Source organism: Ornithodoros turicata, chromosome 6 (assembly GCF_037126465.1).
Source record: "Ornithodoros turicata isolate Travis chromosome 6, ASM3712646v1, whole genome shotgun sequence".
Classification (NCBI taxonomy): Eukaryota; Metazoa; Arthropoda; class Arachnida; order Ixodida; family Argasidae; genus Ornithodoros; species Ornithodoros turicata.
The window spans coordinates 48420234-48432795 of NC_088206.1; the positions used below are offsets into that span (position 1 = coordinate 48420234).

At 46.2% G+C, this 12562-nt stretch overlaps 1 protein-coding gene across 1 annotated transcript; it reads left to right on the plus strand.

The window, feature by feature from the left end:
• Positions 1–908: 908 nt before the first annotated feature.
• On the plus strand, positions 909–2648 carry LOC135398592 (uncharacterized). Its single transcript, XM_064629979.1, has one exon. The coding sequence runs from the start codon at positions 909–911 to the stop codon at positions 2646–2648; it is 1740 nt and encodes a 579-aa protein (XP_064486049.1).
• Positions 2649–12562: the final 9914 nt, after the last annotated feature.

A 12562-nucleotide genomic window follows, 5' to 3' on the forward strand; every position in this document is an offset into this window, starting at 1 on the left:
TATCTACCGAAGAATTTCGGCAGTCTTACGACGGTATACGAACTCTCTCTATCGCTCTCAGTGGAGAAACTTCACTGCATCTCTTACTTTGCACACCCCTGGGAGGAAAATCTGGGCAGTGGCTAAATCCCTTATGGGGACAAGTAGACCATTTTCCCCTTTCCCCTCCCGCTGACTTCTTCAACACGGGTCGGGATGTACCTTCCCCCCCACCTCTCCCCCACAGCCATGGAATTCTTGATGGCCCTTTCACCCTCTCGGAGCTACGCTATGCTTTAAACTCTCTGAAATCTAAATCAGCGCCAGGACACGATGGCATCTCCAATCAAGCCTTGCGCAACCTGCCAGACGCATGCCTCAGCCGCCTCCTATCATTTGTCAATCAGCACTGGTGCCTTGGTTCCTGCCCTCCTGCTTGGAAGCTATCTATAGTAGTCCCCATCTTAAAGAGAGGCAAGCCAGCTGCAAAACTGTCTTCATACAGACCAGTTTCTCTCACCTCATGTGTCGCTAAGCTCGTTGAACGCCTTCTGCACAGACGACTCATCTGGTTCCTCGAGACCAATTCAGTGCTCCCACACTGCATGACGGGATTCCGTCGCCATCTCAGCAGCCAAGACTCTATCCTGGACTTTGTGTCAAGTGCTGAAGAGGCAATCCGATCTAAACAGAGGACCGCTGCTGTCTTTTTTGATATTAAGGCTGCGTTTGATAGCGTTCCAATTGAGGCAGCTGTGCGCGCTCTTATTCAGATCGGCATCGTGGGCACAGCAGCCTCCTTTATACAGGATTTTCTATCAGATCGCTGCATGCAAGTTCGTCTTTGACACATATACAGCTCGTCACGTAGACAAAGCCTTGGCCTGCCTCAAGGGAGTGTTCTAAGCCCCCTCCTCTTTAACATAGTGATGTCTGGGCTACCTGATGCTCTTCCCGCGGTCTCTCCCCCCCTCCAATGCTCAATTTATGCAGATGATATCTGCATATGGGCCAGTGAGAAGAACCAACATAGCCTACGCAAATCTATTCAAGCTGGAATCAATGCCGCTGCTGACTTCGTCCAGGACCTTCGTCTCACCATGTCCCCAGAAAAATTCAAACTTATGCTCATCGGACGTGGAGCCTCCTGGAAACATTCTCGACCAGTCAGCTTAAACGGCTCACCGCTAGAAGTCGTGAGATCCCACACTTTTCTGGGCATCACCCTCGACTCTAGACTCTCCTGGGCACCCTTCATCAGGGAATGCAAGAAGCGCAGTCTCACCTCCAGTAACCTCGTCAGACATCTCAGCAGCTTCTCCTCCGGCTGCCCTCCTCGCACCCTAGCTGCTATCCACAACGCCACCACAGTAGCCAAACTACTGTATGCCCTGCCCTTCGCATCCCCCTCCAAGTCCTCCTTCGAGCATCTTGAACAGTTAAACCGCAAGGGGCTTCGCCAAGCTCTGGGACTCCCTCCATCCTCTAGCTCCGAAGCCCTCTACGCCGAGACAGCCTCCCTGCCTCTCAGGCTTCGGGTCACCCAGCTCCTCCTCAACCAACTAGTGAGGCTCAACCTCACCTCAGCCGGCAGAGCCCTCGTCCTCAAACTGGAGCAACGACCATCCAGCAGACTTCACTGCACTCTCCGCACCCTCCAAGGACTCAACTCCTCCCTGCCCAAACTCCCCAGCTTGCACCCTCCCTGGGCTATTCGAGATATTAACATCTCTACACGCATTCCTGGTCTGTCCAGTAAACGCCGGACCCCAGATATAGTAGCCAAATCCCTCGCCACCGAGCGCATTATTAGCTGTCATAAAGAGGCCACACAAGTCTACACTGACGCTTCTCTAGACCCGGATAGTGGAATTAGCGCCATCGCTTTCCACATACCCTGCCGCAACCTATCTGAAGCCCGCCCTATCATAGGGGCTCACTCGTCCACCGAAGCAGAATTGCTGGCTATATACATTGCTCTACAAGCTATAGAGGATTCAGACATCAGAAGAGCAGTCATCCTTTCTGACTCCAGAGGAGCCCTCTCCAGGATCAGCAACCGCTATGACCGTTGCATCATAGCTGACCGCGTCCATCGCAAGCTTCAGTCCCTCCTGCTGAGCAACAAGCGTATCTGCCTTCAATGGATTCCCTCTCATAGAGGCATACCTGGGAATGAAGAGGCTGACAGACTCTCCAAAGAGGCAACGAAGCTCACACCTGAACACAAAGCTCCAGCTACCATCTCCCAAATAAAGAAGAGTATCTATCTTCACCTCTGGAATTTTCATCCGGAAAAGCACACAGCCGAGGGTACAGCCCCCCCTCTCTGTATCACCTCTGGCCTTTCCCGTAGGGAGGCTTCACTTCTCCTACGGATACGTTCTTCCTGCGGACGCACCAAAGCACACCTCTACCAACAAGGCAATGCCCCGGACCCTTTCTGCCCTACCTGTAGGGTTCCTGAAACCATTCCACACCTAATTGACCGCTGCCACGCCACTTCAGCTGCAAGGGCTCAGCTACATCAACGCTTACAAGCTGCAGGCATCCGCGACCGCAGCCCTGTCAACATTCTCTACCCGACGGGCCCAGTGCGCTCAAGAAAAATCCTACAAAGTGAGCTTCTCAAATTCCTGAGGCTCACTCAGCTGGATCAACGCTTGTAATACAACTGACCACATATCCCGAAAGGGTCTCAGCAACTTCTGCCCATCCAGAGGGCCTCCTGGTTTCCTACAGTTACCGACTTCCCTCATCCTCGAAGGACCATGCGACCAGCCTATCCCCCTTGCAGGGAGTTTGACAGGCTGCCTGTCCTTCTTTATCCTGTATTCCTGCCATCAACAGGTCTTCTTCTCCGCCTCAAGGACTCTCTCCAGTGTATTTCATGTGACCTACAGACTTAACGACATTCTACCTCCCACTCCCACTTCTTTTCCTTTTCTTCCCCTTACATCCCCCCTCTTTCTCCACAGTGAGAAACATGCCATCTCTCTGATAGGCAGACCTCTCACTCTTCCTCAACGATACTCCACTCCACGACCCGTCTGACCGTTGTGTAGCTCGCGTCTACGAATGTGAGCAGGCGGTGATTTCGTTTCGTGGATTTCGAAGATCTTCGAGCCATGGACGAACGCCTGAATGAAAGGTAAGCAGACAAACGTATGATGCATGTCAGTGATCAGACGTTTAATACTGTCGCCTAACTGTGTGCACCTTGCCCCGTATTACATCACTTTCTGCCGGTTATCAGTCATGATCTGCTTGATGATTCTGCGTGGCGTTGCTTCTTGCGTTTTGTTCCGCTGTTTGAATGTGTCTGATGTTTAATACACTGGTGTGCATGAAAAGGAAAACAGCGTGCATCGCGTACGCAGGGCTCCTCCAATTTTGGCATTAGACGCGTAACGCTGGCATGTCTTACAGAGCGTATTCAGTCAATTAACGTTGCCTGTGCTCGGGTTTACCATATTATTAACAGGTTCCCTTGTTTTTTTGTTTTTTCATTCAGACACCGACAGCTGTTCGTGGCCCTGCGATCCGCGAGCATGTGGCCCCTGTCACCAGAAAATTCGACAGTTGTGCTGGGATGAAGCGGATGGCTTCTGCGACTCATCACGTGCTATAGATATGTATAATAATATCTACTTTCTCCAAACCGAATAGGTTCCCTTAAGGATTGTATAATATGATAGTCACGCTTTCTGTTGCTCGTCACTATTTATTCTCTGTTTATCCTGCAGTATTCTGTAATATTGCATTCAAATGTTGCTTCTTGTGTATTGTTTACCGTGTCAATAAATTTGTACATGTGAATTCCTTCGTCTTCTGGATTTTCATTTTCTGCTTCCCGATAATATTAGCAGATGACCTGGCACCTGGCGAAGCGCTCGGAACAAAGGGGGGGGGAAGATGAGTGAGAGGGTGTGGAGAGGGCACGCAGCGCACATGCGCAGTTCGATCAGCCAGCGCGCGCTCTTTGGCGCCGTTTTCCGGCTATTTTGTCGTGATTCGTTACGGATGATCACGTGGTCAAGGGGGGCGGTGGTTTTCGTGGCGAAACTGTGGAAGCTACAGCTGCACTTCACTGGTGACATCACAACACGTGAGCGCTCGCAACGTGCAAAATAACCACAAAGAAGAAGCTTCACGAGGAGCACAAATTGCGACCACGCAAAGCGTCGATAAAGTTGCTCGTTTCGTTAGCCTGAACGATTCCTTCAGCTGTCTCGTGCCGTTAAGTTGAACGTGTGAAACGATTAAGCCCCCTGGTCTACGACTGCCAAGAGGTAAGTCATTTGTCGTTGCTTGTTGCCTTACAACACCGCACTCACTTCGTGTATTGTGAATAAGTTGCTTAACAGTTACCGGAATACGCGGTGACCGAGACAGACAGCATAGCTTTGCAGATACGATGGTAGACTATATTTCTTTTCGTGAAACAATATCATCTAAACGTTATGATTAAATACCCGTTCACGTCGTACTATATAAAGGTATGACGCTACTGTAAGTCTGATTCTTATTGATTTCGCTCGACAAGTTTCGTCCGACGCGTTGACTTAGTAGCTGTTCTGTACGTAGCGCCAAAGCCAAGATTGTCAGGCTAATCGGTATGAATATATCATTGTGAAGTAGCGCAATAAAAGGTATTTTTTGTACTAAGGTCGTTCATCACACCCCATAGCTGCGAGCTTCTCGCAACCCTACCATCCGTTCTTATTTTTCGCGTTCAATAGCACCTTTATTCTTTCTATTTACATTGCAACTTTCACATGCGTAACTGTATATCTGATACCAATTTTTTTCATCTTGCAGCCACTGAGCTCCAGTTCCCAGTGGCACAGTGGCAGTCCTTGCCAGAGGCAGTCCGACATTATCAGGCTTCTTCAAGCAAATTCTGGAGCAATATTAATGTCATCCTGTGTACGTCAGGGTGTCGGAGTGAACCGAAAACAAAAAAACAAACAAAAAAAAACAAACAAAAAAAAACGCTATTTTGGTGCGAACCAGAACGGAATCGAAACCGTATACGTTTTTTTCGCTCAGGAGGGAAACCGAAAAATATATTTAACGGTTTTCGGTCCAAGAAAAAAACTTCGCCGGTTTGGACTACGGATAGGCGAACGAAACAGACGTCGTGTGCTCTGAAGCCATGTCATGGATACTATACGAGGGTAACGGTTACGGTGGAATGAATGTCGGTATAGTATGACCCTTAGGCTCAAACAGTATGCACTCAAAAAGGGTACACGATAAACACACGTTATTCTCCATCGTCTCACAATAAATTATCGTTATTCGCAGGAATTAATTGTTGATGGACAGGGTGGCATCGGCTGAATGGTCAGAGTCAGACCCTATGTACGTGTTGTTTTATAATATGAAATACACTCTGTCACTGCAGCACACCATACCTGCAGTCCTTGCTTTTCGTTGGGTGACAGCTGAAAACAGTGTGGGCCAACACTATGTCTTGTGTGCTGTTGCCGCACCTTCACTCGTGCACCAGCGGTTCCTTCCTCTCGTGTTACACACATCGAAGCGAAGCAGTGATTCCCAATCCTGCATGACTTTTGCGACTTGAGCACCCTTTTCCCCGCTCCTACACTGGAAAACTTCGACACAATCCTGAAACAACGTGGTTCACACACCAATTACACAAACAAGCGGGACACGGAGCTAAACAGGCAGCGGACCATGGTGGTGGTGGTGGTGGTGGTGGTGATAGGGCTTGCCGTTGTCGGCCTCACGTATGTGGGCAACGTCACGACTCACGCCCTGGGGGAATGTGCGTCCTGGGCCGACTTCTAAGGGAACTGTGCCGGCAGCGGACCATGCAGCAGACGACGCTGCCGGCGATTTTCTCCAGTGAGGTTTGAGCATGACGTCATACACAATGTCCAGTCGGGTGGAGGTGCATTCCTCCCGGCAAACGCTTGTCACCGTCCGGAGGGAGGCGGGGAAATGGCGCAACGACAGCGCCGCCATCTACTTTCTTGTATCTAAAGCAGTTACAGTACAGTAGTTACAGTCCAGTCCAGTTCACTGATCTCGATTGTAAAAGGCTGGATCGCGGATAGGGAGCGCGAGCGTGAAGAAACCGGCCGCCATCTTACTGTACCCACAACAGTCGCCACAGCGATCATGGGGATCATGGCAACTTCTTGCAATTACGGTCGTACCAACCGTACTGGTAAGGTTATAGGGCCTAAATTTATACAGGTGAGCCACTCGTTATCGAGGAATAAATAGGCGTCCATTCTGTATATTTAGTTGACCATTATGAAGTGTTTTTTTGCCCAAAACGAGCACTGGATGCAGGTTGCTTGATCGCTCTTCCGACGTTCAATCGAGCACGCTTGCATTTTACCCGGCGGCAAATACAGTTTGAGTGCATAATATGCTTGAAAGAACATATTACACTACACAGGTAGTGTTGTCATCAATATATGTGCGAGCACTCGAGCGCTTTTATGCATGCATTGCTACCATGGTACACGGTGTTCTCTGAGGAAGCAAGTGCCACATAAATTTCTTTGAATTACCTTCACGCACAAGTTCGGTATTACGTCATAATGAGACCACGATTGTCACCTTTTTCCTGTATTGGTATTGTTTTGTGCCTTGGTTTGATTTGTGACAAAGAATCTTACGTAACGGTGGTGTGGCGCGACTTGAATAACGCCTTTGTGTCTGAGCTGTATCGTCAGCTTGTTACGATAGTAATAATTTGTAGCGTGTAGTGCTATTTGTAGCAGTTTTTAAGGCAAAAGTGGTCTCTCAATACAGGTTTCGCCATGAGGGCTACCCAGTGAATAATCTGTGCAGTGTGATACGGCTGGGTGTACAGGTAAGTATCACGTTCCTCATCCACTGGTTTCTACTTTACAGGAAGGAACAACCTCAGTGCACGCACTGTGGTTAGCCTCTCTCAGTTTTGCATATTTTCTTACATATTCACCTCAGAAACACGCCTTAGGCTCCTTCACCCAGCAATATAATAATTAGAGATTATAATTCTTTTTAGAAGAGCTCCCCATATTCTTTTTAGAATAGTTTTTAATCTTTTTAATTTTTAGAAGATACAGGGATTTTAAACCATGTTTTAAACTCGTGTTTTAACATTTGTCCAATGCATTTATTAAACAACATATTCATTTTTAACTGGTTGCACCCAAACCAATGTTCTGATGTATTATTTCCTTTGTTGTTGATTCACCATAAAAATTGGAATAATCATCATCAATGCAGGTTACTTCACAGCTGCCTCGGCATACTCAAGAAATGGGTGCAGAACCTGCGTAATGCCCACAAACTTTGACTACCACAGCACCTCCAGAAAGTAAAGGCATATGTGTCACATGTGATTTTTAAAGGCATTCACAGTATATAATACCTTGTATGAACTGTTGTAGATCTAAGCAGCCTCTACAGTACACTCTCAGAAATTAAAACTTGTCAGGGAACTGTGATAATTGTTTCAGTTAATAGGCATGCACATATATGCTATAAGAAGAAAATTATTTATTGAGAATGCACTTCTCTGGCTACTCATGTTGTTTACATCTACTGTTGATCACATTCATTTATCACATATTATATTCTTATATATTATTATTATATTATCACATATTTGATCACATTAAATTTAAAATTTAGCATATATGAGAAAATATCAGGAGGGAAGTTGCTATTCATTGCTCATTCCAACCTAACATTGAGTGCTACAAATTTGGAGAGCGTACCTGACCATTGTCATTCCTAAAATATATATTGCCATTGTAGCAAGGTCACAAAACAATAAATGTAGTCTTTTGCGACCTCCCTGCACGTTCATTGTATCCTGAAACGCATAAGCGCAATAAATAAATCTTGAACTTGAATAAACTTGACATAAAATGTTGAATAATATAATGAATGATATAAAATATTGAATAAACTTGAACTCGTATATTCTCTTTACTCATCATCAGTGATCTTCATTACAAAAGCATATCGTGTTAGACTTTTTTGTTTGCGTTTCACAGACTGGGTACACGAGGGCCAAAATGACAAAATCACAACTGTTTCAAGCTCCAAATAGTCCTGTTGCAATCTGAAGACCATACGTGGAGCTGCATTTTTTGGAACATGCTCTATATAACGAGCATGACAAAGTCAGCACTGGATAGCAGGACCCCGTCCCCAAGCAGCTTTTCTCACGCTGCAGTTGTATTCAACAAAAACATGTGAGTGCTGGAGAACGACATTCAGTTTGGCACAACCGCGCCTGCAAATAATCAGAACAAATAAAGGAAGAAGCAAACAAACATATAAGGGCTGTACTTCAAAAAGAGATAAGTCCTGTGTCTCAAGGAGGTGTTACCAATTTCCAGGTAACTTAATTGATTAAGCTTACATCACTAGCTGATTAACTGTCCTAACGAGTGTGATCTAATTGCGTGAAGTAATTATTTGGGCTGCTTCGGTGTGTCCATATTTGCGAGGCAAAGCACCGCTGTCGTTTAAAAGACTCTTTCTAAGGCGATGCTTGACATAAATCATACTAAACGCATACACGGCTAAAACAACGGCTGTGATTCTACAGAACGATCTCTTTCTGCCATGCGAGTATATCTTTTTCCATCATCTCTTCCCAAAGTGTGTAAAAATTGATATCTACGCTATCTACGATGCGTTAAACCTTGTGCATGGCACTGCCACATCAAAAACAATATAAGCATAATAGAGAGTTTTAGTATATCGTACGTTATCGCCTTTGCGTACGTAAGGGATAGCGTTGATGGTTCTGCGCACGCCCATAACAGAAAGAGAGCTTCGCGTAGTGTGCAGAACCACCAACGCTATCTGTTACGCACGCTATCGCCTTTGCGTACGATGTACTAAAAGTCTCTATTTCCTCGCCGAAAACGATCGAGCCATACGATTTATAGCATGTGTATCCCTCGGCTCTCATACCGCCAGAGATCATTTTAGATGATTAAAATACAGGATTTCTATACGTACTTCAAGTCTTATCTGTCTGCGCTGAAATAGAATCACCTCGTCATTTTATCTCCGTTCAATTTACAACAAACTGCTACGAAGGAAACAAGAAAATCACGCGTCTGGAAAGTTTCGCCCTCACACAATTACTACGGAAAGCGTCAGTAGCTTACAATATATCACTGGATTGAGTGATTGTGCAACGAAATGCAATCATATGTTTCACGACCATCATTGAGAGCCCCGAATGAGAGCAAAATTAAAATTTTCCGTGTCAAAGAAACACAACAACGAAAGTTGCAATATACGCGGCAAATCTGCAAATTTACGTTCACTCAACTGAAATGTGCCGGCTCAAATCATGAATCGTTTCGACAATTAATTGTTTCTGCTATAAACACGAAATGAACTTTAAAAAGTAGCCTATCAAATATTCCCTGAAAACACGCAGTGCTGCGGAAACGTCGTCTGCTCCACGAGGGTGTCTCCCCCCGAACGACGCGATCACCCCAAGCGGGAGCAATTGTCCCTAAGTGACCTAGTCTATTGTATTCCAGCGGAGTTTCCTGACCAGAAAGAGTATTGAAGGACCGTGATTATATATATATATATACCATTATATTATATGTGCATTGATACCAGTAACTTGGCTGCTGAAACCAATATCCGGATCCAGATGTCATAATGACATGGCCAGGTGATGTATCATCATTTTTTTTAGTGGTTGGTTAATGTGTTGTGGCATGACTCAGTGGTTTAGCCAGAATCCCAAGCACGGAGGGGTGTTAAAAAAATTGGAGGGGGGGTCATTATTATAGTTATGTCATTACAGCTTAACCTACCATTACCGATATGTGTCTGAAGCTGAAATCGCAAGGGCACCCCCTGTAGGGGGTACACTGGTGAATAAGTAATGGTGGTGTCACTGAACATTTGGGGGGTGTTAGGGGGTTGTAGTGGGGTCTGGATAAATCACTGGCATGACTGCATTTGTCTTGTGAACCAGCAGAAGTGAGATGCAAAGATATCCCTGATAATTGCACTTTCACTGAGTTCTTGTACTGTGCAATGTATTACGCCCTTATTTTTTCCTTCTTTCGTTTTGTTCTGCTCTTGAGCTCTCAAAAGCCATGTATGCCCTCATGTAAGTATCTGGTGAATGCTCTCTCGACAACGTATAAACGTATAATTTCGGCAAATACGTTCATCAGGTATCTGCCACTAGGGTTGTCATTCATGCATAATCTTACGTACGCGCTTACAGTGTGTATACAATACCATGCCGTTGCCGTCAGTTCGTGGAACAATCCTGGCACAGCCATTCGATAGAGAGATATGTGCGTAGTGTGTGACTGCACAAGCAGCAAGTGATGCAGCGGTACGATTCGAGAGTGAAGTTTCGCAATTAAGCAAGCGATAGACTATATGCAAAATGGAAACGCCACCTGTCGTCGTTTGCGCGAAGTTCTCTCATTCCGCCATTGTACGTATGATCCGGACGGCCGGACGCTCGGATTGTTGGCACGGTGTGATATGCTTATTAAGAAATGACTTCGCAGTTTTGCGTGTCTGGATGCAGACAGTTAGGTTATCGAGATGCGGCAGGAAATAAGGTGAGTCTCAAAATGCAAGGTGTGTCGCAGGTTAATGCGATTTCGTTTGTTTGCTCCGCAGGTTTCGTTTTACCGGTTCCCGAACGATGAAAATTGGAGGGCATTGTGAAGAAAGGCTCTGAAACTACGCAACGAGAATGTGTCATTGGAAATCAAGAAGACAACATTTGTCTGCCCCAAGCACTTTTTGTCGTCAGGCTTTCTCACAGATGTGGCAAATAGATACCGCCGCCTGAAACAAACCGCAGTGCCGTGCTACGCCGCGGCAGCTCTGTCTGTGCCAGCAGCTGTAGGAACAAGTGAAGTTGGCGACAGCAGGGGTAACTGTGTGCCAGCACCAGTTGCAACAAGTGAAGATAACAACACTGGCATCTGTAGCAGTGCGTCAAATCTCGGTGCCATTGCTGCTCAGGGATGCAGACACGTGAGCTCGTCACCTTTGGAAGATCCCGAGCCCATGGAGGCGTAAGAACCTCAAAATGACACCTGCAGCTGCGATAGAGGTACGACTGCGGAGTTACTGACGAGGCAATTTGCGGAGAAAGACGAATAAGTTCGAATTTTGAAGTCAGCTGCGCCATGCAAACGAACGGGTGAAGTAGATACTTCAAGAGAAGCAGAAGGTTGAGATTCAACTCATACAGCTTGAAAAGGAACACGACAACTGCACAAAAGCAGTGGATGTACATTCTCTGTGTTCTTTGGTGAAAGAACTCAGTTCTACACTGGCTTGCCAGCCCTAGAAATTTTTGACGCTCTTCATGACTATCTCGACCCTGGGGAAAATGGCTCCAACATTGCACGGCAGAAAAAGCCAGGGAACACTCCACCACAGGCAGGATGTGGCAGGATGCGGAAGCTTTCAACAAAGAATGAGTTGTTCCTTGTGCTTGTACGGCTCCACTTCAGCTTCTTTGAACAAGACTTGGCAGACTGCTTTGGAGTCTCTCAGTCGACAGTATCTCGCATTTGCGTATCGTGGCTTAATTTTATGCTACTTGAAGCTACTAACGTTGCGACTATGGCAGCCTCGCTCTGTAGTGAACACCACCATGCCCACCGCATTCAAGGAAAAGTATGCAACCACGAGGGTCATCCTAGATGCAACAGAGGTCAGGTGTGAAGTTGCAAGCTCATTAGCTCTTCAATCTAGCACGTAATCGACATCAAGAGTGCGAACACGTTCAAGGGAGTCGTTGGAATATCCCCAAATGCGCTGGTAACTTTCGTGTCAACTTTTCACTGGGTGCACGTCTGACAGAGAGTGCGTAATAAGAAGTGGGTTTCTTGAGCTGCCATTCGAAGATGGTGACTCTGTCATGGCAGACAAGGGTTTTACTATCGCCGATCTACTGGAGAAAAATAGCGTACACTTGAATATTCCACCTTTGGTTCTTGTTTTCTCCCTAAGTTTTACTGCATATATCGTGCAGAATCACAATATATGAAAGAAAAAGAAAAAAAAACCCTCGTACATCTCTGTTACCACGTGTACCACTTTGGAATACTCGCTTGATCGCATTTTTTGGACATTCCATGGAAAGGGTCTCCGTGATGGTATTGGCGGGGACATTGAAGAGGCTCTCAGCAAAAGCTTCTACAGTGGTCGTTTCACAATTAAATCTTGACGCCTCATGATCTGTATACGTGACCAAATTAAAATTTGAGAAGCGCAACAACAGTACGGATGGCCAAAAGCAGGGTGTGAGTGAGCAGATGCAAGGACACCTTCGGGCAACATGAAGAACAATTTTGTTCGACGATTTCTACAGAGGAGTTTCCGGAGTATGTTTGGTGGACTTAGAGGGTGGCCAAGCCTTGTCCAGGACCTCGGAATGGCCCACCGACGTCCACTGACACCATGACATCAGCTTCGACCTGGGAGTTGCTAAGGGTTTTGAAATGTCGTATGTCTTACAAGGGCTGCTGAAGGCAGTAGGCAAAGATGCAAGTGATGTCAACCACTTTGGCAGTGTAAG

Bases quoted from the DNA above. Each gene is read 5' to 3' on its own strand.
- LOC135398592 (XM_064629979.1), top strand. From the start codon at position 909: ATGTCTGGGCTACCTGATGCTCTTCCCGCGGTCTCTCCCCCCCTCCAA.